Source organism: Quercus lobata, chromosome 2 (assembly GCF_001633185.2).
Source record: "Quercus lobata isolate SW786 chromosome 2, ValleyOak3.0 Primary Assembly, whole genome shotgun sequence".
NCBI classification, from domain to species: domain Eukaryota; kingdom Viridiplantae; phylum Streptophyta; class Magnoliopsida; order Fagales; family Fagaceae; genus Quercus; species Quercus lobata.
In genome coordinates this window covers 91,619,238-91,642,108 of record NC_044905.1, presented here as the reverse complement: position 1 = coordinate 91,642,108, position 22,871 = coordinate 91,619,238, and the positions used below count along the sequence as shown (strand labels likewise).

Here is a 22,871-nt window from a genome sequence, read left to right as displayed (position 1 = left end):
CTTAATAACTTATTAATTTAACCGAATATCTTAACATTTAAATAGTCTCCTACTTTCTTCTCCAAAAAAAAAAAAGTCTCCTACTTTCAAGCCAAAAAAAAGCTGTCTCTTAATAAAATCTTACTTTCATAATATTAAACAAATGCTTGGTTTTGCTTTGTATACATTTTTTTTTATACTAAAAACTTGATTTTTGTAGCAGCAGTATTTCATTTCCAGTTTGGTAATTTGGCATCAGGAGTAGTTACATCTATAGGTGTTTCATCATATCCAATTAGTTTGGCTTCCATCTTGCAGCTTGACTTCAAAACTTCCTCCAAAGATGACTTGAGCTTGTAGCCTTGAGCCTGCAAATCCACATCCACAGTTAAAGAGCTCCAGAAAATGAAGTATCATAAAAGAAAGAGTGATGGGGTAGAAGGGGGAGGAGGGTTTCTTTTGGGGGACAGGGAATTTAAGTATTAAAACTCTTCTTGAGTTGGTTAGAATATGCCTAACAAAGCAAATAAATGATAAATACGCAACAATAAAGCATGCGTGCCTGTTTCATGAGCAATATATATATGGAGTTCCTGGACAAATAAAAAAAATTGATACTTTATACTGCCACTTTATCAATTCAAAAGTATAAACAAAACAAGACAATCTGAAAAGACAAAGGGGACACAAATTGAAAAGAAAAAAAAATGAAATGAAAAAGAAGTCATTCTAGAACATCAAGGGCCATTTGTGCTAAATGAGAAAAAGGCAAGATCCCGATCTTGCTTTTAATAATCCCATTATTAGAGAAAGAATTAATTGAGAAAGAGATTTTTAAACAACAATAAGCTCCTTACTACCACTTCATACCCCAGAAACAAATTAATTGATTAATAAACTAAGCTAGTTCAGCATCCAAATGATGACACTACCAAAGCCAAGTGGGCTACATGAATCTATATAACAATTATATGGTTAAAAGGCCCGAAAAGTTCCAGCTTTAATGCATGAAAAAACATAATGGCAAGAAAACGGGTCAGCATTCACCTGATATATTAACTTTTAGAGAAGACAATCTCCACAAACAGAAAGAGAGAGAGCAGATAATTTTTTGACAAGTAAAAAATTATCTGCTCTCTCTACTACTGTGTGGAAATGGTCTTCTTTAAAATCATCTGCTCTCTCTCATTCTGCCGTAGCACATTGGCAATTCTTGATGAGAGAGAGCACATAAGCCAAATAATGATATTTAGTTTACCTGAGGTAGAGCTGTAGTCCCTACTTAGATAACAACTGATATTCAGTTCTTACAGAGTTGAAGTCAAGTAAAAAATGGAAAAAAGATAATTTAATAAACTTGAGACAACAGGAGAGAAAAGGCATAAAGTAAGCATAAAGGATTTACCTTCAACTTTGCAAATATTCTTTGTGAAGCAATTCTAATAGCTTCTTTCTTGTTCAGGTTGGTTGCAGAATCAGTTACACAAACATCTTCTCCGTTCACCTGTACTTCAACTGAAAATATTCTATCCTTCTTTGATGCTGAAGTTCGTAGGACCCAATTATGAGATTGGCAAAGTTCTGTCAGTTCTCTAATAGGACTAAGCTGAAAACTGGAGAACCTCATTATTGGATCCAAAAAGGAAAGCATTATCTTCCACACAAGGTTCAAGTTAAACCCTGTATCAAGAAGAATGGCACCCACACAAGACTCTACCAAGTCACCCAAAGCCTGAGGCAATAAGTGAATCATTAGAAACTTCACATGTAATGTTCACGGTATAGACACCAAAACTGCTCTATTAATGATCACTGATTTTGTAGGACCTAATTGATCATGATTGATGCTGAGAGTTTTAAAGATTTATTTCTCTTTTATTTTCCCATTTAATATAATAGATTAGAAGTTATTTCCTTTCCTAACACCTGTTAGGTTAAAATTTCTTTCCTTTCCTTTTATGATGTAATTTGGGAGTCCTATTTAAGGGGCCCCAAATGCAAATATTGTAAGCAGTTGATTATGGATTTATAACATTTGTGTTGGGAGTTTTATTCCAGTGCTTGGTGCTGATTCTTAGGTTCATATCATGCATGTTGTTGACTCCAAACAGCTCTAGGAGCTGATACCAAGGTTCCATCTATTTTTCTGTTTTATTTGTTTGATGCTGGCTTCAAGCAAATCCTAGGTGCTAATTTGTAGGTCCTATTCCTCTGTTTTGTTCTTTTGTTTCCCAAACAAAATCCCCCTCCTAGAGTTTATCATCCCGCATTACTTTTCTTTTCAATCATTAGAAATTAGACAGAACATTGATTTGCATATAATGTTTACAATATTTCATTTCTTTTTAATTTTTTCTTACTTATCAAAAAAAATATTTCATTTCTTTTTAATTTGATAATTGTAGCAACATTGATATACTAGGAACTAGAAACACTTTTCAAGATATTACCATGTAAAACCCATTAGGGACACCTCCACCCCAAAAATAAAATAAAAACAAGAGTTTCAACGTTTACCTTAGGATATTTTGGCCCCTCATGAGGACTTCCTTCTGGTGCAGGATTTTTAACAGAGTCCACATAAATTTTGATGGCCTTAGTAAGGCCACTGGAATCACAGATGAGAAATTGGTGGAAGGATCTATCTACTGCAACATTTGCAAAGGCCTTGTTGTTCACAAATACCGATCTCAAATCTGTCAATTGACCAGGCTTCAACTTTGGATAAACTGAATACAGATATGATGTGATTAAGTAATCCAACACAGCATCTCCAAGAAACTCCAATCTCTGGTCAAAACCATCAAATCATTAAGCAAAGAGGAATGCCTGTTGCTTAACACCAGAAGTAGAAAAGAAGCAGTGCATACCTGATAGCAGCCTCCTCCATGCTGGTTGTAAGAAGGATGTACAAATGCCTGTAGAAGCAGACCTCTATGGAGAAACTGATGCCCTAACAAATTTTCAAGGGCACCAATGTCCATACGAGCTCTAAGTGGCAAGTATCTAGTGCTTGCAATGCAGACATTTGAAACTTGTGAGGCTTCAAAGTCCACTTGTATGCCAATCCATCGAAGAAAGCTAGTTGCGGCTTTGAAGCCACTGTCAACTATGAATGCTCCAACAAGAGCTTCAACCACATCAGCAATTGTTTTCTTATCTAACCAGTGGTGACCTTTACTGCACCTGACTTCATTAAAACTTGCACGATCCGCTAGATTACTTGACCGGGAATGAGTAGAACCTTCATTTTGCTTGTTACAAATTATTGGGCAAGGGCGACCGAAAGCATAGAATTTCAAGGGATCAAATGACTGATCACGTATGTATACCTGAAATAAGAGAGCAAATACTATACACTTAGATATTAAAACCAATTAAAAGAAAATATCAGTAACGTAGAAGGTACTAATTTTCCTAACTGAAATTTATCCGTTCAGCAGTACCTGACAGGAAGCATTGGGTAGTGGGAATAATATAAGCCAAAAAACTTTCTCAAATATCAGACAAGTTGAGTGTTTTCCAGGCCCCAGAGAGAGAGAGAGAGCACTACATTTACAGAAAGAAAAGAAGTGCCATGTGATACCCCAAATTGTGTGGATATGATAGGATTGGATTGTTTGAGTGTGTGCTGTCCAGGTGTGTGTTGAGTCCCACATCGAGTGTTTACTAGGTGGATCTTGGGTTTATAAATGATTCCAAGGAGCCCCAATTATAGCTTGACTAGTCCTTTGAGGGTATAAGCACAAATGTGGCTATCGTATTCCTCAGGTCGTTACATGCCATATCAAATTGTTACTTTCATTTAACCATCAACAATCACATTAGTTTTTCAGTTTTTGAAGGTGCCATGTTTACCACCTTCAAACCATGTTGGAAAGGAACACTTATATTTTGCCCTTCATCACTAGGATGATTGGTTGAATTTTCTTGGTTAACTAATTCAAAAGCAAATGAAAAGAAAAATCAAGATAGAATGACAGATAAGTTCATATTTGGGAAGTAAAAAGCATATCCTTTTTTTTAATAATAAGTAGATGAGAATCATATCCTAAAATTCATTTACCTGTAACTTGCTCCTAGTTGCTAGTTTGCACAAATTGGAGTTGTTTACAACATTTGAACGTTTCCTTGTAAGTTCTCCTTCATCAAGAGTATCATGCAAAAGAAATAGGCGCCGTCCAACTGCAAACTTGAGAAAAGCATCACCTAGTACTTCAAGCCTTTCAAGGGAAAAGCCCTCCTGGCACTTCTCAGTGGTGAGTGCTTCTAGGACCTAATAAAAAATTCATAAATTTAGTAGCGATTGGGGTCCACAAAAATATTGATCATGTGCAATTAAAGTCATGCAACAATAAAGTTAAGTTAGCATTTCTCCTCAAAGCCAATTATGTTAATACTATACATGAGAAAGCCTTACTCTATCACAAGTAATTTCAGCTCCTTCTGGGAATGCAGCAGAAAATGTCTTCTTCAGTTCAATGGCCAAAAGAAAGTTTTCCAGACGATGCATGATTGATGGTAATAAAGATATCGAACTACCAATATCTTTAGAAAACCCTATTATCTTCAACTGACAAAGCTCGGGAGGCAAATCAGTAAAGTACTCCTCCAGTTTACGTGATTCTGTTTTTGACACTGAGATGAGCATAGTCAAAAAAGAAGATTATTCTTATTTAAAGAAAACAAAAACAAGATAAAACAGTAATGGCTCCAAGGGAGACTGAGGTACAACAAAAGCACCTATGCCCACACATATGCCATTTTATATCAACACCATGTTCATTTCTAAACTCTCAATTTTTTTTTTAATAAAATAACTTGTTACTCAATTTCTCTCTTTCACATTAACCATTTCAATATGGGTGGGAGGGGGCCGAAATATAGTTTTGGTTCCTAAAGTTTAACAACTGAGCGCTTTTGGTCCTTGAAATTTTAAATTAGCATTGTCCCAAAAGTTTCAAAAATGAGCACTATTCCCTTTGTCAACTTCCATTAGTTTCCTTGTTTATGTGTCTAATGAAACAATGACGTGGCAATTTTTTTACTATTAACAAATTACACAAAAGCTTGGGTCTAACAAAGCAACCTATTTTTATCTGGGTCTCTTTCTCTTTCCCCCATTCAAACCCAGTAATCTAATTGAAACGAGAGAGAGAGAGAGAGAGAGAGAGAGAGAGAGAGAGAGAGAGAGAGAGAGAGAGTTTTTGAGCTCTAACCCCCACGTGACACCGTCCTCTCCCCTCTGTAGACTAATCAAAACTTTGGCCTCTCTATGCTACTCTACATTTGTTAATTTCTTAGATGCAAAGCATTTACTTTCACTGCTGAATCACATTTTAGTTGAGAAAGTCATCCCTCCATCCTAGACCAATGCCAAAACCTTGCTCCCTAAGAAGGCCACCAAGGTCAAATTTTTTAAAGTACCCAATATCTACTTTTTTTTTAATAAACATTTTATCTTTGTCTTATGACTTAACTGGTTGGCACTTCTTGGAATTTCCAATGAAGATATCCAAGGTTCAAATCCCCTCTCCCCTAATGTAACTATCAAATTATTACAAATATTTAATCTTTTAATGATTTCTCTAACCAAAGTGTAGGTTTGTTGAGAAACCTAATGAAAATTAAATAAACCCATGAAGAATTTTTTTTTAGTCATGCATTTTTTGGTTTATGTTAATCCAAAAAATGGGAAAAAATAAAATAATTTTGGGTACTGTGTTTTACCATTTCTGCAGTTCTGCTTAAGCCAAGGACGCGTATTAGGCTGAATTGGGTATAAGATTCACGATTTCGTTCTTTTTTCCTTTTTTTTTTTTCCCATTGTTTTCACAGCAAGCAAATGGAAGCTGACCCGAAGGACCAAAGAGCAAGCACAGCCACAAGAGTGCCGGAGGGAGGACGATGCCATCACATGGGGGGCAGGACAGCATCGCGTGGGCTCAAACGTATTTCTCTCTCTTTTCAACATAGTTACTGGGTTTGAATTAGGGAAAGACCCAAATAGAAACGGGTTGCTCCATTAGACCCAAGCTGGTTTGTAATTTTTAATTTAAAAAAGTTGTCGGGTCATTGCTCTATTGGACCCATAGGTAAAGGAACTAATGGAAGTGGACGGAGAGACAAATAACATTCATTTGAAACTCCAAGAACCAAAACTGCTCAGTGGCCTATCAGGATACAATGTACCCCAGTAACTTTGGAGCATCCATTAAAATCCAACAAAAACAACAACCAAGCCTTAGTCTCAAATTTGGAGCATCCATTAAGATATCACTTTTATCCGCTAGACCTTTTATTTTAGATTAAAGAGTTAACTTATTTTTTTAATTGATAAGTTACAGATGCCCGGTGGATCTTGAATCCATGTCCTCACCCTCCAACTTCTTTTACAAATGGAGGAAGTGCCACCTCAACAAGAGCTCATTTAAGCATCCATTAAGATATTACTTATATTTGCTGGCCCTCTTATTTGTTCTTTTTACCTTTAATTCAACTTACCGCAGCACATGTATCTTGTACACCACAAAAGCAGTGAACAAATTATGGTTTTGCCATTTTAAGTTCTCGTTTGTGATATGACCTATTCTACGTCTAGTATTCAATGTATGCTAGAATTTCTAGCATATAAATAGTTCTGATTTCCTTCTTTGAGGTATGGAAGATTATTTATGCTTTAATTCTAAATCTAGGATTCAATATTATATTTCTCTTTTATTTTTATTTTTATTTTATAAGTAATAAGTTTTATTGATATCAAAAAAGGAACACCCTAGTACACAGGGAGTGTACAAGGGGTCAACAATCAACTACAAAAATTACAAGAATCAAGGAAATCAAGAAAAGAAGAGAATGATTGGTTTCGCATAGCAACCACCAATCCAATAAAGTTCTAAAGAAAAATAACTTGAGGTCTGGTATGGATCTATCATTATCTTCAAAACATCTACTATTTCTCTCCCTCCAAAGACACCACATTAAGCAATGGGGAACAATTAACCATATATGACCATTTCGATGACAACCAAACTTGCCTTGCCAACAAGCTAGTAGCCCTAAAATGGATTGCAGCATAACCCAGCTTACTCCAAATAAACCCAAAACCATAGACTACATATCCATAGCAACCAGACAATGAAGAAAGAGATGGTTAATCGATTCACCATTACACTTGCACATGTAGCACCAATCCAATATCCAAACCTTTCTTTTTCATAAATTGTCAATCATCAAGTATTTCTCTAAAGCAGCAGTCCAAACAAAGAAAGCTACATGGGAAGGAATCTTCTATTTCCAACTCTTTCTTTCATATTATCCTGTCTTTCTCAAACTCCAATTACTATTCCTGATTTTTTATTCTAAAATCCCCTGACCCTAAACCATCTACTACAAAAGCTAACACTAATCTTAAGAGTTTTATCTTTTGTAGATTCTAGTTGTTGTCTAGCAATGAAAGTGGGTCACACCCTACCTGATAAATTACTTGTTGTCTCAAGAGCTTATAGCTATCAGCATACCATGGATTTCATCTACTTCAAGAATCCCTCATGTATAAGCTCCCATGCATGAGCCTAACACACAGAATTTTTCAAACCAGCTGGGAGCTTGTCTTGGGGTTCAACCACAAAATCCCCCGCTAATAAAATACCATACCAAAAATTTAAGTTATCTATGTCAACACTGCCATTTAATTTCCACCAAGTAGATAAACCCCACTGAGCTCAAAATAGTTATCCAATTGAATATGGATTACGAACAATGCAGCAACTTCAATACAGTGGATTGTTTCTTTTAATTGTGTTAGCCAACAATGAACTCTATCTGGCACCACCTCCCCTGTAAGACCAGGTGAAGGGTGAGGTCATGGGTTTCAAGACCCACCAGGTTCGCATTTAGTTACCAGTGTTAAAAAAAGGCTTTAGTCGCATAGAAGTTCTTATTGCTTTTAGTACCAAATGGAAATATCATTAGGACTACGAAAGTATTCAACTCAACAAACACCAAATCTTTGCAGCAAAAGCTTAATTATACACTGAATTTTAAATACATGTGTGTGTGCGCGCGCAAATGAGGGGGATGGCGGTATACAGAGGATGCAACCAGACAAAACATACAGAAAAAAATGGTTGAGATGCAACACACTCCAAAATTAATAGAATTGCAACTCAAGCAGGAATCACTTAATGCAATTAACCCCAACAAAGTATGACAAACCAAATAAAATAATTACCTGAATCTTCTGGCTTTCGGTTATGTAGCAAGTTACGCAAGCCAAAAAGCGGTTTTGCTTGTAAAAGTGGTTGTTCAGGGTATTTGAGTTGAACGCGAAACCTGACTTCCAACATTTAAGAAAAAATGATTTAATAAATTAATAAAAGAGAAGCAACAGAAGTTACAGTATATTTTGTATACATATATAAAACTTAGATATTTACTACTATGCTTTTAAGTTCATTATATATTAACAAATTCCCTTTCAATAAGCAGAAATTAGGCATAACATGTGTTTCAAAAGCAATCCAAAATGGTATAAATAGTCAAACGAAGTGTCAAGAAGCCTAGTTGCATACTTCTCATACAAGTGCTCTGCATACCTTGAAGTTTCTGAATGAGGGCTGTATCCGCTCTTTCCATCAACTATGCCAGTGATGAAGAAAAAACCCTGTTTGTATGGAGTGGCATACACTAAACTATCCTTAACCTCACTTATGCTTCTGCAACCATTGGCAAGTAGCAAATTATCACCCAAAGGGAAATTTTCCTTTTCCACGGCATCTTCTGGGGTCCTAAAAATAGGGGATGATAAACATCTTCTAATAATCTTCCAATCTACGGTAATTTTTTTATCACTATCATGCAAAATTACTGGAAGCAACAGGTAGAAGGTCAATGAATTTGATTCACAAGTATTGCTCTTTCCCAAGGAAACAGATTCAGGAACAAATTTTGATCGGTCAAGGATGACCTTGAGGTACATTTCTTGAAAATTCTGTGCCAGCACAATCTGTAAAAATATAAATCGGACAATGTGAGAAAATTAGTTTACCATCATAAACTTTTTGTCCAACAAATACCATCTACCTCATCTTTATCAAATTCTGCAACTCCCGATGGCACAAACTTGGTCATCACAGATCTACCACGAGCCAGATGAAGTTTAAGTTCCATTCTCTCGGCCTCTTCAGGCAGGGCTGCTTTGACAAATAGACCAAATTTTTTGTAGTCCCTATCCTCAGGATGTGGAATAAATTCTATGTAGTAAGAGTAAAAATGGACAGGATTCTCCAAGTTAGTCCACGGTTCTTTTAGCACAGCAGGAACTTGCATCTCATGCAGTTCACCTCGTGGATCCTCACCTGACAACATGCAAAATCAAAGACAATTGATATGACATAATGACAAAAAAGAAGAGAAGAAACATTAATAAGCAAAATTGCTTTGGCTCAATGCTTCAACCTTCACAGCTATCTGAGTCAGAAGAATCCAGCCCCATTCCGTCTACATCTACATCATCTTGCCCAACCAGGAGATAGTCATTCAAGGCACCCTTTTTATGTAACATTTCAATTGCTTTCAGACAGGCGTCTTTTTTAGCTGCTTCAAGTGAAGATTGTGGTGTGCCAATAACACGACGTAGTGGAGCACTGGGAGGTAAATTTATGTGGCAGACAGTACCTCCTAAGTCATCAAAATAAAAGAATTCTGGCTTGGGATAAAAAAACCTGCCAAGAAAAGAAACCATACATTACATCTCAAAATATAGATATGATCAGTTATACAAAGTTCACAAAGTTTTTAAGTGGTTAAACTCATAATTTTCAAGTGAAATGATGATCATAATTAGTAAAAGGGCATACTCATCACAGGGAAGTTTTGAACAATATTCATGAAGTAATGAGATGCTATATCCAGAGCTGATAGAAGCACCAGATGAATCAACTTTTTGTCAGTAATCTCTGTTTGTGTGTGTATGTGCGAGAGAAAGAGAGAGAGCGCGAGTTTGTATATGTATCAGTGTATGTGCGGGAGAGAGAGAGAGAGAAGACCAATGGACCGACCAACAACAAAAGTCTTTGCGTGAGCATATAATTCATACACTGATACATGTACCACTGACCAATTTAGTCCTTAAAAGCCAACTTAGTTTTTAAACACTCTATTTTTTTCAACTATCTTAGAAACTAAGTTAAATTTAAATACCGAATTAGTAAGTTTCAACTTAGTTTTTAAACAAGTGTTTTTTTTTTCAACTATCTTAGAAACCAAGTTGAATTTAAATACCAAATTAGTAAGTTTTTAAATGCATTAAACCTGAGTACCTAACTGGTAGTAGCACAATTTTTATTTTTATTTTTTTCGAGAATTGTAGTAGCACAAATTTCGGATATGTTAGTCTCTACGTGTAATGTTACCGGTACAAATTATTTTATAATATTTTTACAAATAACCAGTTTCTTACTAGTTCTCATCTGAGTCCATTAATAACATCACATTTTTACTTATCAATAATCGCTTATCAGAAATTTGTAAATTTTTATTTTTTAAGTTTTTATTTCTAGCATTTTTTATATTATTTGTTTGTTTGGTTGTCTGTCTAGTGAGTAGAGAGAGAGAGGTTTCCGTACTGGTTTGTTGCGTGGGGGCCTCGAAATGAACGACTTTACTTGCGAATGCTCTAAGGTCCGCGATTCGATCGCAGTTGAAGTATGGTGCTTTTTGTGAAGCATCTTCCAGGTTCATCGCTCTTTACAAAGGCCACAGGCCCACACGGCTACGTCATTGAGTCATTGGTTGTTCTTATTAGATTTTTATTAATTAAGATTTAAGAGTACTTTTTTTATTTTTTATTTATTTTGTTGATAGATTGTGATTATTTTTATTTTGATTCTTTGAGTCTGAAATTTTTCATTTGATTCGTCCATGCCTGTAACTAATGTGACCCATCAGTAAATATAAGACATCAAAAAATAAATTTGAAAATGAAACCAATTAGAGAGTGGGGTATTTTCATTATGGTCTATCAATTTTGAAAATTTTATTTTGGTGATCCATCAAATTTGATTTCATTTTCAAAATTGTTATTTCATCTGTGGGCCCGAGAGGTCTGCAACCCAGCCCAAACTCTACCTGGGCCCAGAACCCGTGCCGAGGGGGTATCTTGCCGAGGACGAATGGTCAGTGGCCGACATGGCGAAGGGAACGGCCGAGGACTTACCCTGTCCTCGGCATTCCGGAGCTGTAATAGAAAGGCCCACACTGCGGTGTAGGCAATCCCCAAACAGCCCCCTCCAGGGGATGTGAACGAAATGGGGCCCATAGGGAAGCAGGGTGTGAAAGTTGGACTAAAGAAAACGCGTCATTTCTTCAGTAAATGCACCTGCCAATACCCAGAGATGGTTGAAAAGAAAAGACGTTTGGACAGTGTGAACCTTGATCCATGCAACTAATAAAAAGTTAGATGGGACGGCTGACAGGACGGATACAGAGATAAGCTCCCGCCTGACCTACAAGTGGAGGGTCAGGATCAACCAGGCCGGACTATATAATAAAAAGGAAGGTGCGCCAAAAAGGGGGCTGGGAAAAATGGCCAAAAACGAGAGCCTCCCAGCCCACCTCCAGGAGAAGTACTCTAGGGGTGACGATCGTTTAACCTTGTATGAACGCCATGAAAAACCCATCGCCTATCGATCAAGGCCTAGCCTTTCAAACCCACGCTCTACAAATGATATTGTTAGGGCCGTTTTACGTGCGAACCCGACACTGTTACGGTCCGCCACGAATCGTGACCCTACATTAAGATATTCGGTTAAATTAATATGTTATTAAGATTGATTATAGTATAAATGAGTACTTCTTCTTCTTCTTCTTTTTTTCTTTTTTTTTTTAACTACTATTAATTGTATTATGTGCATGACTAATTGATCACTATTAAATCAAGATTTACTTGGCTAGGAGATATCTTCAATTAACCGTACAATAGTTATAACTTTGACAATACATAACCAAACCCATTACATAAAAATAAAATCCAATTGACAAAATTACATCTATAGAAAATGGTCTACTTAAAATCAATAGAAAATGAATAAATAAACTCTAATTATTTGTATCATGCCTTTTCTCTGCCAACTTTTACACCCATGTGATTACTTTTGTTTTATGTTTTTTTTATTAAAAAAAAAAAAAAAAAAAAACTCAATGAAATATATATATAAACCTGTTCAAGTGGGTTCCAGTTAACTCAACTGGTAAAGTCTCTGATAGTTGTATAAGAGATCTGGGGTTCAATTCCCGCCTACACCAAAAACTGATTGGTGTCTTAGTCTGATGAGAAAGAGCTATCATCAGGAGCGGACGCCATAGGTTAAAAACTCTCTAAAAAAAAAAATAAATAAACCTGTTCAGAATCTGATCGACGCCGATGAAACCGGCCAACGCTGAATTGATCCGACCACTTCCAAGCAGTTAGTAATATATATATATATATATATATATATATGGGAATAGATATTCTATATGGAATAATAGTCATTTGAAGCTTTTCTTTTTTTTTGGAGGGGAATAGTCATTTGAATCTAATACGTGTAATTGGATGTGATCAACTATACAGATAATCATATCTTGGCCAAAGTGGTGGAGGATGATGGGTTTGACTGGTTTTTAACCAGTTTCTATGGGTGGCCTAGGACTGATCAAAAAACAAAATCATGGGCTTTGTTAGCTCATCTTGCTACTTTTGTGGATGGTCCTTGGTGTTGCATCAGAGACTTCAATGCCATTTTATATGCAGTTGAGAAACAAAGCTCCTATCCGCCGTCGTACAAGCAAATGGAGGAATTTGGCATAGTTTTGGATTCTTGTGGCTTACTGGACATGGGCGGCTCTACTTGGAGCCCAGGGGGTTCAAATGAACCCCCTGCTGGCCACCAAATATATATATATATATGTAGGGTCACGATTCGTGGCGGACCGTAACAGTGTCGGGTTCGCACGTAAAACGGCCCTAACAATATCATTTGTAGAGCGTGGGTTTGAAAGGCTAGGCCTTGATCGATAGGCGATGGGTTTTTCATGGCGTTCATACAAGGTTAAACGATCGTCACCCCTAGAGTACTTCTCCTGGAGGTGGGCTGGGAGGCTCTCGTTTTTTGCCATTTTTCCCAGCCCCCTTTTTGGCGCACCTTCCTTTTTATTATATAGTCCGGCCTGGTTGATCCTGACCCTCCACTTGTAGGTCAGGCGGGAGCTTATCTCTGTATCCGTCCCGTCAGCCGTCCCATCTAACTTTCTATTAGTTGCATGGATCAAGGTTCACACTGTCCAAACATCTTTTCTTTTCAACCATCTCTGGGTATTGGCAGGTGCATTTACTGAAGAAAGGACGCGTTTTCTTTAGTCCAACTTTCACACCCTGCTTCCCTATGGGCCCCATTTCGTTCACATCCCCTGGAGGGGGCTGTTTGGGGATTGCCTACACCGCAGTGTGGGCCTTTCTATTACAGCTCCGGAATGCCGAGGACAGGGTAAGTCCTCGGCCGTTCCCTTCGCCATGTCGGCCACTGACCATTCGTCCTCGGCAAGATACCCCCTCGGCACGGGTTCTGGGCCCAGGTAGAGTTTGGGCTAGGTTGCAGACCTCTCGGGCCCACACTTAACATTTAAATAGTCTCCTACTTTCTTCTCAAAAAAAAAATAGTCTCCTACTTTCAAGCAAAAAAAAAGTTGTTTCCTACTTACTTCCATATATTTTATCAAGCAAATAAAATCTTACTTTCATAATATTAAACAAATACTTGGTTTTGCTTTATAAACATTTTTTATATTAAAAACTGGATTTTCGTGGCAATAGTATTTCATTTCCAGTTTGGTAATTTGGCTATCAAAATCTACTTTTTGAAGATTTATTACTTTTCTAAGAAAACTGCCACAGTGCCACTTTTATCAATTTTAAAAACTTTCTTAGGCCGTATATCAAAGATCATCACTAATGTTTTCAATTTCAATATCTTCATATTCTCGAGTTTTTTTTTTTAACGAAAATAATTATTTATCAAGTAATAGCAAACTGCAAACTTGAAAGAGGTTTCTTTAAAATTATGGAATCATATACAAATTATAATTTTATAATTATAAAATTATTTCATATGAAAATATTTATAAATAAAAAATTCAAGTGTTTAATTGCAATACTAAAAATACTACAAAAAATCAACGACAATAGAGAATGACGACCGAAGACTAGAGACATTAGTAGGTACTACAAAATATCAGCGATAATGGAGAATGATGTTCGAAGATCGGGGATGTTAGTAGGGGTAGTGGTTGGGTAGTTGATAGTGGGGGTAGAGGGTTTTTTTTTTTTTAATTTTTTTATATTTTAAGAATACTAAGTATTTTTAATATATATTAAAAGATTTAGTTGATAAGTTTTGACTTTTGAGGTTTAATTGATGAGTTTTAGCGGGAGCAACTTACATACAATCTTATTTATTATTTGTTTAGGTAATAGATTAAAAAAAAGCAAAAAAAAAAAAAAAACTGTAAATCTATGTTTCTTTTATTTATTTATTTAATTTTTATACCAAAGGCACCAAGACCGTTGTTTCGTTTAATCACCATTCGTTTCCCGAGGTAATGTGCAAAACAGCTATCCAAAAGAATTGTATATAGTTAGTTCGGCAACGTTTGAAACAATAAAAGAAAGTAGCATCTCGAGTTTTAGAAACTCGAGATCCATATTACAAAAAGGCCACTTAGTTCTCGAGTCTTTAAGACTCGAGTTTCATGCGAAAAAAATTTCACTTATAGTGGCGTTTTTAAGCCTTTCAGTGACGTTTTAAAGCCCTATAGCGGCGTTTTCCTGGAAATTTTTTTTTCGTAAGTACAGATTTATGGAGTCCTATAGTGGCGTTTTTAAGCCCTATAGTGACGTTTTATAGACCTATAGCGGCGTTTTTATTCAATTTATGGAAATCGACTCTTTAAAACTCGATTTTCAGCTTATTTTTTTTCCACTTTAAACTAATTCACTTACAAATCGAGACTTAAAAACTCGATTTTTATCTTGGAACTCGAGTTTTAGACACTCGAGATGCTAGTTTTCAAAATTGTTTTGAAACGTGACAATTAACTAAATTTTTTAATATTTATTGTTATTTAGAAAAAAAATTCTTCGTTTCCCACACCATTCTCTCAGGTCACATTTCTCTCTCTCCCTCGACTTCCGAGCTCACCCATCGCCGCCACCTTAAAGGGTTGAGGATCCGCCCATCGCCGCCGTGGGAGTCGGTTTCTTGTTTATATGGCAGGTAATTTCATTCTCATTCTTTCTAATGGCTTCCGATTGATTGAGATGTTGAGCGTTGAGTAATGGCCCCTGACCCATTGATTCATGCTTGTCAACTTGATGTAGTTTTTTTTTGGGTTTCTTATTCATACATTTCTGCAATTTGAGATGGGGTTTATCTTGTCAATTTTGTTTTCTTGTTCTTCTTAGAATATGTGAGTTTGATACTTTGATTTGATATTATTTCTGTGAGCAATTTGAGCTGTTGATTCATCCTAAATTTATTTTTCTTGGTTTGGTATTTGAAATTTGGTGGTTCTGTTTTGGTATAATAAATGGTGGCCTGGTAACACAGCTTAGGTTTGGTAATACCATGGTTGGACCTGGTTTGCATAAGATGCACATTGACAACAGGAAGTGGAGGTTGAGACTGAGTAGTTGGTAAGACTTCTGAAGGAGGAACAGAATCTGGAACAGCAGAGGAGGGAAGAGTGACGGAATTAGGAATTGGGTCTAGAGAAGAAATAGGAGTAGAGTGAATGAGCATTGGTAGAATGAAGATGTAGTAAGTTGGACAGCTGTAAAGGATCAATGGAAGAAGAAGAAGAAGAAGCAGGAGAAATAGAAGAGGAAGTATGAGATGTATTGGGAGAAGCAAAAGGAAATAAACTTTCATTGAGCAAGACATGTCTGGAGGTATAAATGGTTTGAGTGGATCTGCCATGACACAAATAACCTTTGGATTGAACAGAATAGCCTATAAAAGTGCATTCCTTGGTTCTGGGTTCAAGTTTGTGAGAAGTGTAAGGTCTAAGATATGGATGACAGGCAGAAGCAAAGACTTTAAGTTGAGAAAGGGTTGGTTTAGAGTGATACAACTTAGACCAAGGAGAATGAGACTGAAGTACAGATGTGGGATGAAGATTAATGAGAAAAATAGTGAGAAAAATAGCTGTCTGAACAACATAGAACCAGAAAGAGTAAGGAAGAGAAGCATGAGACATATTTCACCATGAAGACATATCTTGCAGTTCAAATCATGCTCTTAACATGGATTTAATTTAGTTATGAAATTAGATGTGATGAAGACTTAATTTATATTTAGCCGTAAATCTGAAATGGTATGCTGGAATAGACTGATACCAAAATATTCTTCCAATGGACAAGGAATTGCAAACTTTGCTTTCGAGCATGTGACATTGTAGCAGTACTAGCATATGCAGTCTCATTTTGACAATCTTTCAAGTCTCAGCACCTGACCAGACCAGCCACAAAACTGTCACCCACTCTTTGGAATCTTCAGTTCTTCACTATCTCTCTTTTCTGCCATGGGCTGGAATTGATCCAAAATAATTGTATATCCCTCTCTTGAATTCTTACCAATATATCCTCATGTAACATCTAGTTGCAGCCACATAAACAGTAATACTAGTACTATTTTAGTTACCATTTACCATCCCAAAGTCTCAAGTTTCTGCTCCTTTTTCTCACTCCCATAAGCTTAGCTTCGATTATTGTATAAGAGAAAAGCAATAGCACAAAGCACCTAACGCCGAGCGCTTCCCTCTTGAGGAAGGGGTGGCGTGGTATTTCCACTGGAGAGGTTTATCATGGCGCACTATCATGATGATATGATATCGATAGTGTGATAGGCGCACATTGCCAAAACTATTTGGAGGGATTCCATGGCTGCTCTGCTGCTCTAGTTTTTGCAGCCTGAGCAAAGGATTGTCCCTACATTTTTCTTTAAAAAAAAAAAAAGCAATAGTACACTACATTCAATGTCTCAACTGCTGGGTAAAAAACAAAATCCATCTGTCTTCTGTTTATCTTATATGTAATTTGAAATTTATATTTGCATTTTGGTATTCATGTATCACCATCCTGAAACGTGAAAAATTGTTTGGCATTATCTTCAATGACAATAATCTCAATTTTAGACATCAACCACTGTGATGCTTTCTTGCCCATAAACACAGATCTCATGAAAATGTTTGCCATATTTGAAAATCTGTAAGACAAAAAAACTTCCCCCCTCTAATACCAATTGGATTAACTTAGATTCGATAAAGAAACTGCGAATTCCCCCCCGTAACAGTTTCCTTTGAAGTCACGAAAGCAATTTCTGACTAATTTGAGGTAGCTGGGCCTCTCTCTCTCTTATCGTTTTCACAATTTCACCTTCTTCTTTTCTCCGCTAGAAGATTTCCTTGGATTAATATATATTTATTCTAATTTTACTAGAAATAACCTGAAACATAATATAAAAAGTTCCCTACTAGTTGACACTGCTTATCATAGCTCTTCCTCTACTCTTTTGATGATGTGATTTGCTGGTAGTTTTTAACTTTCTCATCAAGCTATTACATCTTGAATAAATAATATCTATCTCATAAATAGAAGATTATCTTTGTTGCAGATGATTGAGATGACATTATGGGTGACTCAAAAAGGCATAGGATTCTGATGGTCTCTGATTTTTTCTATCCCAACTTTGGTGGTGTGGAGAATCACATATATTTACTGTCACAATGCCTACTAAAGCTTGGTCACAAGGTTAGAGATTGTTGTCATTTGAACATTGCTAGAGGCAATGAGGAAGAATTTTTACAAAGGGTCTATTCTGTTTGATTGGGAAGGAAATAAAGAGAAGAGTTGGAGGAATATACAAATGGAAATTTTTTTTTTTTGGTGGTCGTATTTTCCCCATTTTTTAATGAAGTTGAAGATTCTCTCTCTAAAAATATTTTTTGAACAAGCTTCTGATCTCTATAACTTGCTTGCTATTTATCTCTTCATAAATTTATAGAAGAACATTTTAAATAGTTTTTTTGACAACTAAAAGAAAATTTAAATTGTCCATTTTATTATTATTATTTTTCTTTCTATCGCCTTACCATTTCCTCTCTCTCTCTCTCTTTATTTTAATTTTACTTTCTTGGAAATCGATTGTGATGTCAAGAGCCTGCTGTCTACTGAATAGCTGCTGCATTGAGTTTTAGTTTTAGTTGTCTTTGATGAAAAAAACTTTTTTTATTTCATTGTTCAGGTGGTGGTTATGACTCATGCCTATGGAAATCGTTCTGGAGTGAGATATATGACAGGTGGTCTGAAAGTCTACTATGTGCCATGGAAACCATTTCTTTTGCAGAATACATTACCAACCTTCTACGGGACACTTCCTATTATAAGGACTATCCTTATTCGAGAACAAATATCATTGGTTCATGGACATCAAGCCTTCTCAACTCTTTGTCATGAAGCTCTGATGCATGCCCGCACTATGGGGTACAAGGTGGTATTTACTGATCATTCACTCTATGGTTTTGCTGATGTGGGAAGCATCCACATGAATAAGGTATTGCAGTTTACTTTAGCAGATGTAAGTCAGGCCATTTGTGTTTCTCACACAAGCAAAGAAAACACTGTGCTACGTTCAGGACTGCCACCAGAAAAGGTTTATGTTATACCTAATGCTGTTGACACAGCTATGTTCAAGCCTGCTGCAGAGCGACCCAGTGGTAATGAAATTACTATTGTTGTGATAAGTAGATTGGTTTATCGGAAGGGTGCGGATCTGCTGGTTGAAGTCATTCCCGAAGTATGCCGTATGTATCCTAACGTGAGTTAAAAGACATTATTTTATATTAGGTTCATTTCATGATCGTTGGCATTTATACTTCATTTTATTTTTTTCCTTGATAAGACAGTAACATGAACTATGGCCTGATTCTATGTTCACCTAAATGGCTAAAGTTATATATATGACTACAATGCTTTGGAGGCTTCAATGTAAGCCAACTCAGCCATGAAAGTCACACCCCACTCCCCCTTCAATTCCCTAAAGGAAATAAGAGGTGATTCTTTGATATGCCTCTTCTACTATGCTGTTGCTTGACCTTTCTCTCCCACAGGAGAAAAAATAAAGGAAAAACACCAGAGGTGTTGGCACTGGTGTTAGAGTCATTCACTTCATTCCTTCAAATAGAATATGACAACAGCACAATGTATACTGATGCTTTAGATGATGTTTCTAGCATCCCTTGTACACTTCCTGTGTACATGGTTTGTGATTCTATATTTCCAATATAACCTTTCAGTTATATATATATATATATATATATATATATACTGATGCTTATAATTCAGAGGTCTAACTATGAATTTCAAAGAATTTTGTGATTGACGAATAGCATGAATTAGCTATTCCTTTTGAATCCTGTTGTACTTTCTCTTGAATCTAAGGGGAGTTTCAGTCCTTGTTATAAGGAAATCCTTATGTCAAAAAGATTTAAGGCAGGATAGTTGAATACATAACATCATTGATTGTATTATTAGCATTTTTTAAAAATTTTTTTTTTTCTAAATAATGTATAGATATTAAGGGCTCACCTTGTTGGTCAGTGGGGGTGTATGGGATTAGGATTTTATTAAATTTTTTTGGGGGAAAATGAGAAGAGATCACCGCTTATTTTTTTTTGAACTGTATTTTAAGGTTCGTTTCATTGTTGGAGGAGATGGACCTAAGCGGGTACGGTTGGAAGAGATGAGGGAGAAGCATTCTCTTCAAGATCGAGTAGAAATGTTGGGTGCTGTACCGCATGCTCAAGTACGGTCTGTCTTAATTTCTGGCCATATTTTCTTAAATAGGTAGGTATTCATGGAAGATCTTATTCCACTTACTATACTTTCATTTCAATTGTGTAGATAAGTAATTTACTTTCATTTGGTATCTAGATGAACTTACTTGAAAGTATGGTTGTTGGTAAAATTCAAAATATCTGTTCATCTTACAATTAGATGTAACCAATTATGAATTTGGTAATTTATTTTGCTAGTAAAACTGAAGAATATTTGTTCATCTTACAATTGTATACGAGTTGTACAATGTTGCTTTCTTATGGTTTACATTCTACAATTTTTTTTTGTTTGCTTTCTTTTGAAGTAGTCTACATTCTACAATTGTTTTTATACTTTTGAAATATATCTTTTGAAGTTGCCTAATTTATTTCAAATAGTTTTTATACTTTTGAGATTTTTTTTTTAAAAAAAGTGAAAAAGAAAAGTAGGTGACAAGAAGGCCTAAATGAAAAGCAAGTATAAGAGAGCAACAGCAACTACCTAATGACTCGTACAATGTTAGTCTTGAGGCACCATTAAAAGAAAGTAAAATTGATGCCAAGGACTGAAAGGCATGCTGATGTGGTTTTCCTGCATCACATGCTTAAGTTTTCAATCATGACAAGGAGTTCCGCAGTTTTCCCTTCAAAGTGCTGTCATTTATTTCTCTTGCACGCATCCCTGTACTAAGATTGCTCCCCTTTTTGTTATTTTTTCTTTTTTTTTTCTCTTTTTTTTAAATAAATTAATTTCTTATAAAAAGACTCCATAAAAAAGGCTGGAGAAGATTAATTCATTTCAGATAAAACACATGCACAGAAATAGGCAAAAGAGGGCATGATATAGATAATTCTTGCTAAACAGAAAGCAATAGTGACACAAGACACACCCAGCTATGCCTTGGGTTGTTAGATTTATGATGAGGCTCTCTTTAATTTTTCCTCAGGTTCAACTTTAAGGTGATTGTGAACTGCCAATCTTGAGATGAGCCACAAACTATTGAAGGTCCTGAAACATAAATAATACTTACTCTGTTTAGCATGCATGTATGTAAATCTGCAGCATTGCAATTGTAATAAAATTGGCATTACTTTTATTGTAGCCAAAAAAGATATATTTTTCTTCTATTTGTCTGATCTGATTTGTGCCCTTTTGGCAGTTCGTTAACAGAAGCTTTTTGCATAGCCATATTAGAAGCTGCTAGTTGTGGATTATTAACAGTCAGTACACGCGTAGGAGGTGTCCCAGAGGCATGTATATGAGATGTTTCTTCTGTACCTGGTTGATATAATAGTCTCTTGTAAATTACATCTTTGTTGGAATAGATGAGTTTCCAGATTTTTTAAAGTAATATTTTAGTTTAGCTAACCCCTTCTATCCTAATAGGTTCTGCCAGATGACATGATTGTTCTTGCGGAGCCAGATCCTACTGATATGGTACAAGCAATCAAGAAGGCGATATCTATACTTCCTATGATTGACCCCCAAGATATGCACAATCGCGTGAGTGCATTCTTTAGAATATACTTTAGTTTTTACGAATATACACTTATCAAAAAAAAGTTTTTACGAATATATATATTTGGATAATTCAATAATTACAACAGTGGAGGGGGGATTTGAACCTTAGATATTTTCAGTGGAAACATCCGGAGGTGCCAACCAGTTGAGCTATAAGGCTCATGGCTTTATAAATATTTAATTACTTGTACTGTGGCCAATCTGGTCCTCTTGTTTCATTATTTGTTGATAGATGAAGAAGCTCTATGATTGGCATGATGTTGCAAAAAGGACAGAGATTGTGTATGACCGTGCTCTGAAGTGCTCTAATCAAAGTCTTCTAGAACGGCTGTCACGGTATGATATTAAAAGTTTACATTTTATTTGATGCTCACGTGTTCCATTAAAGCAAGTCAAGCAAGTACCACTAAAATAAATTTGTTGTACATACAGTATCAATCATCAATTATTATGATTACCTGTGCAAATGAAAAACAAATCTTCATTAGGTGAACATAAAATTTAAATTAAGATTGTTTGTCTGGTACCTTCAATGTTGGTTAAATTGGCTACCAACAGCCATGATGCTTCTTGTACTAATACAACACGACATACTTGATTCAGAAATTTTATAAAATAATTTGTTCAATAGTTTTTCCCCCCATTTTTGTCTATTGGGGGTGTAGAACTTAAAATTTTGTAGTTTTGTTTAGGTCTAGATGTGTGAAAAATTGAGGGAAATTACTTTGCATTAAGGCAATTCAAGGGTTGCTGATGGGCTTAATTTGTTTATCAGGTACCTCGCATGTGGAGCTTGGGCAGGCAAGCTGTTTTGCTTAGTTATGATCATCGATTTTTTGTTATGGCGACTATTGCAACTATGGAAGGTAGCGCTTCTTGTATCCTTTTGTGATTTCTGCATTATCTTGTCTTCTGTGTGGCACTCATCTTCCATTCACATTCCATTATAGCCTGCAGAGGATATTGAGGTGGTACCTGATATTGTTCTATCCCTTGATGAAGATAGAGGGATGTCACAGGACTTCCAAGCCTTCAACGAGGACCACAGTTTGAGATGATTATTTCCAAGTGTTCGGTTCCTTTACATGTATACATTTTACGAGAATATTTTTACATACATACATGCCTGTATGTAATGTACAATATGTAATTGTGCTTATAAAGTAGGGCAATTTTCCTCATTCATCAAACAGAGCTACAAGGGTCTCTAGTCACCAGGTCCGACTGTAAATCAAAATGGCCATGATGCAAGTTGGACATTGAGGCAAACCTAGATATTAGTTTGATGTAGTGACAGCACCAAGGTGTAAGTGGATCGGATAGTTTGATCCAGTAACGCTAATTTAAATGTTGCCTTTCTTAATTTGTACAATCCCTCTCTCAAAACCATACCAAAATAAATTTTGTAGGCAAACGAAAGAAATTCTAGCATCCTACCATATTTCAAGTGAATATCTTCACA

The 22,871-nt window shown here is 36.0% G+C and overlaps 2 protein-coding genes across 3 annotated transcripts; one reads left to right on the top strand and one right to left on the bottom strand.

The window, feature by feature from the left end:
• Positions 1-27: 27 nt before the first annotated feature.
• Positions 28-15,815, bottom strand: LOC115973822 (dicer-like protein 4). Its single transcript, XM_031094063.1, has 12 exons — positions 15,641-15,815; positions 9,840-9,921; positions 9,439-9,704; positions 9,064-9,338; positions 8,577-8,986; positions 8,213-8,313; positions 4,400-4,617; positions 4,046-4,255; positions 2,850-3,311; positions 2,497-2,769; positions 1,385-1,711; positions 28-347 (listed from the first exon to the last, which is right to left on the bottom strand). Exons 1-12 carry the CDS (start codon positions 15,813-15,815, stop codon positions 210-212), a joined length of 2,937 nt encoding a protein of 978 aa, XP_030949923.1. The 3' UTR covers positions 28-209.
• On the top strand, positions 15,179-22,772 carry LOC115977181 (phosphatidylinositol N-acetylglucosaminyltransferase subunit A-like). 2 transcript variants are annotated; one of them, XM_031098880.1, is made up of 9 exons: positions 15,179-15,290; positions 17,688-17,824; positions 18,318-18,890; positions 19,764-19,918; positions 21,048-21,138; positions 21,275-21,391; positions 21,642-21,745; positions 22,185-22,275; positions 22,360-22,772. In XM_031098880.1, exons 2-9 carry the CDS (start codon positions 17,705-17,707, stop codon positions 22,465-22,467), a joined length of 1,359 nt encoding a protein of 452 aa, XP_030954740.1. In that variant the 5' UTR covers positions 15,179-15,290; positions 17,688-17,704; the 3' UTR covers positions 22,468-22,772. The 2 variants fall into 2 exon arrangements, with proteins under 2 accessions (XP_030954740.1, XP_030954741.1); XM_031098881.1 differs by lacking the exon at positions 15,179-15,290 and adding an exon at positions 15,461-15,483.
• The last annotated feature ends 99 nt before the right edge of the window (positions 22,773-22,871 follow it).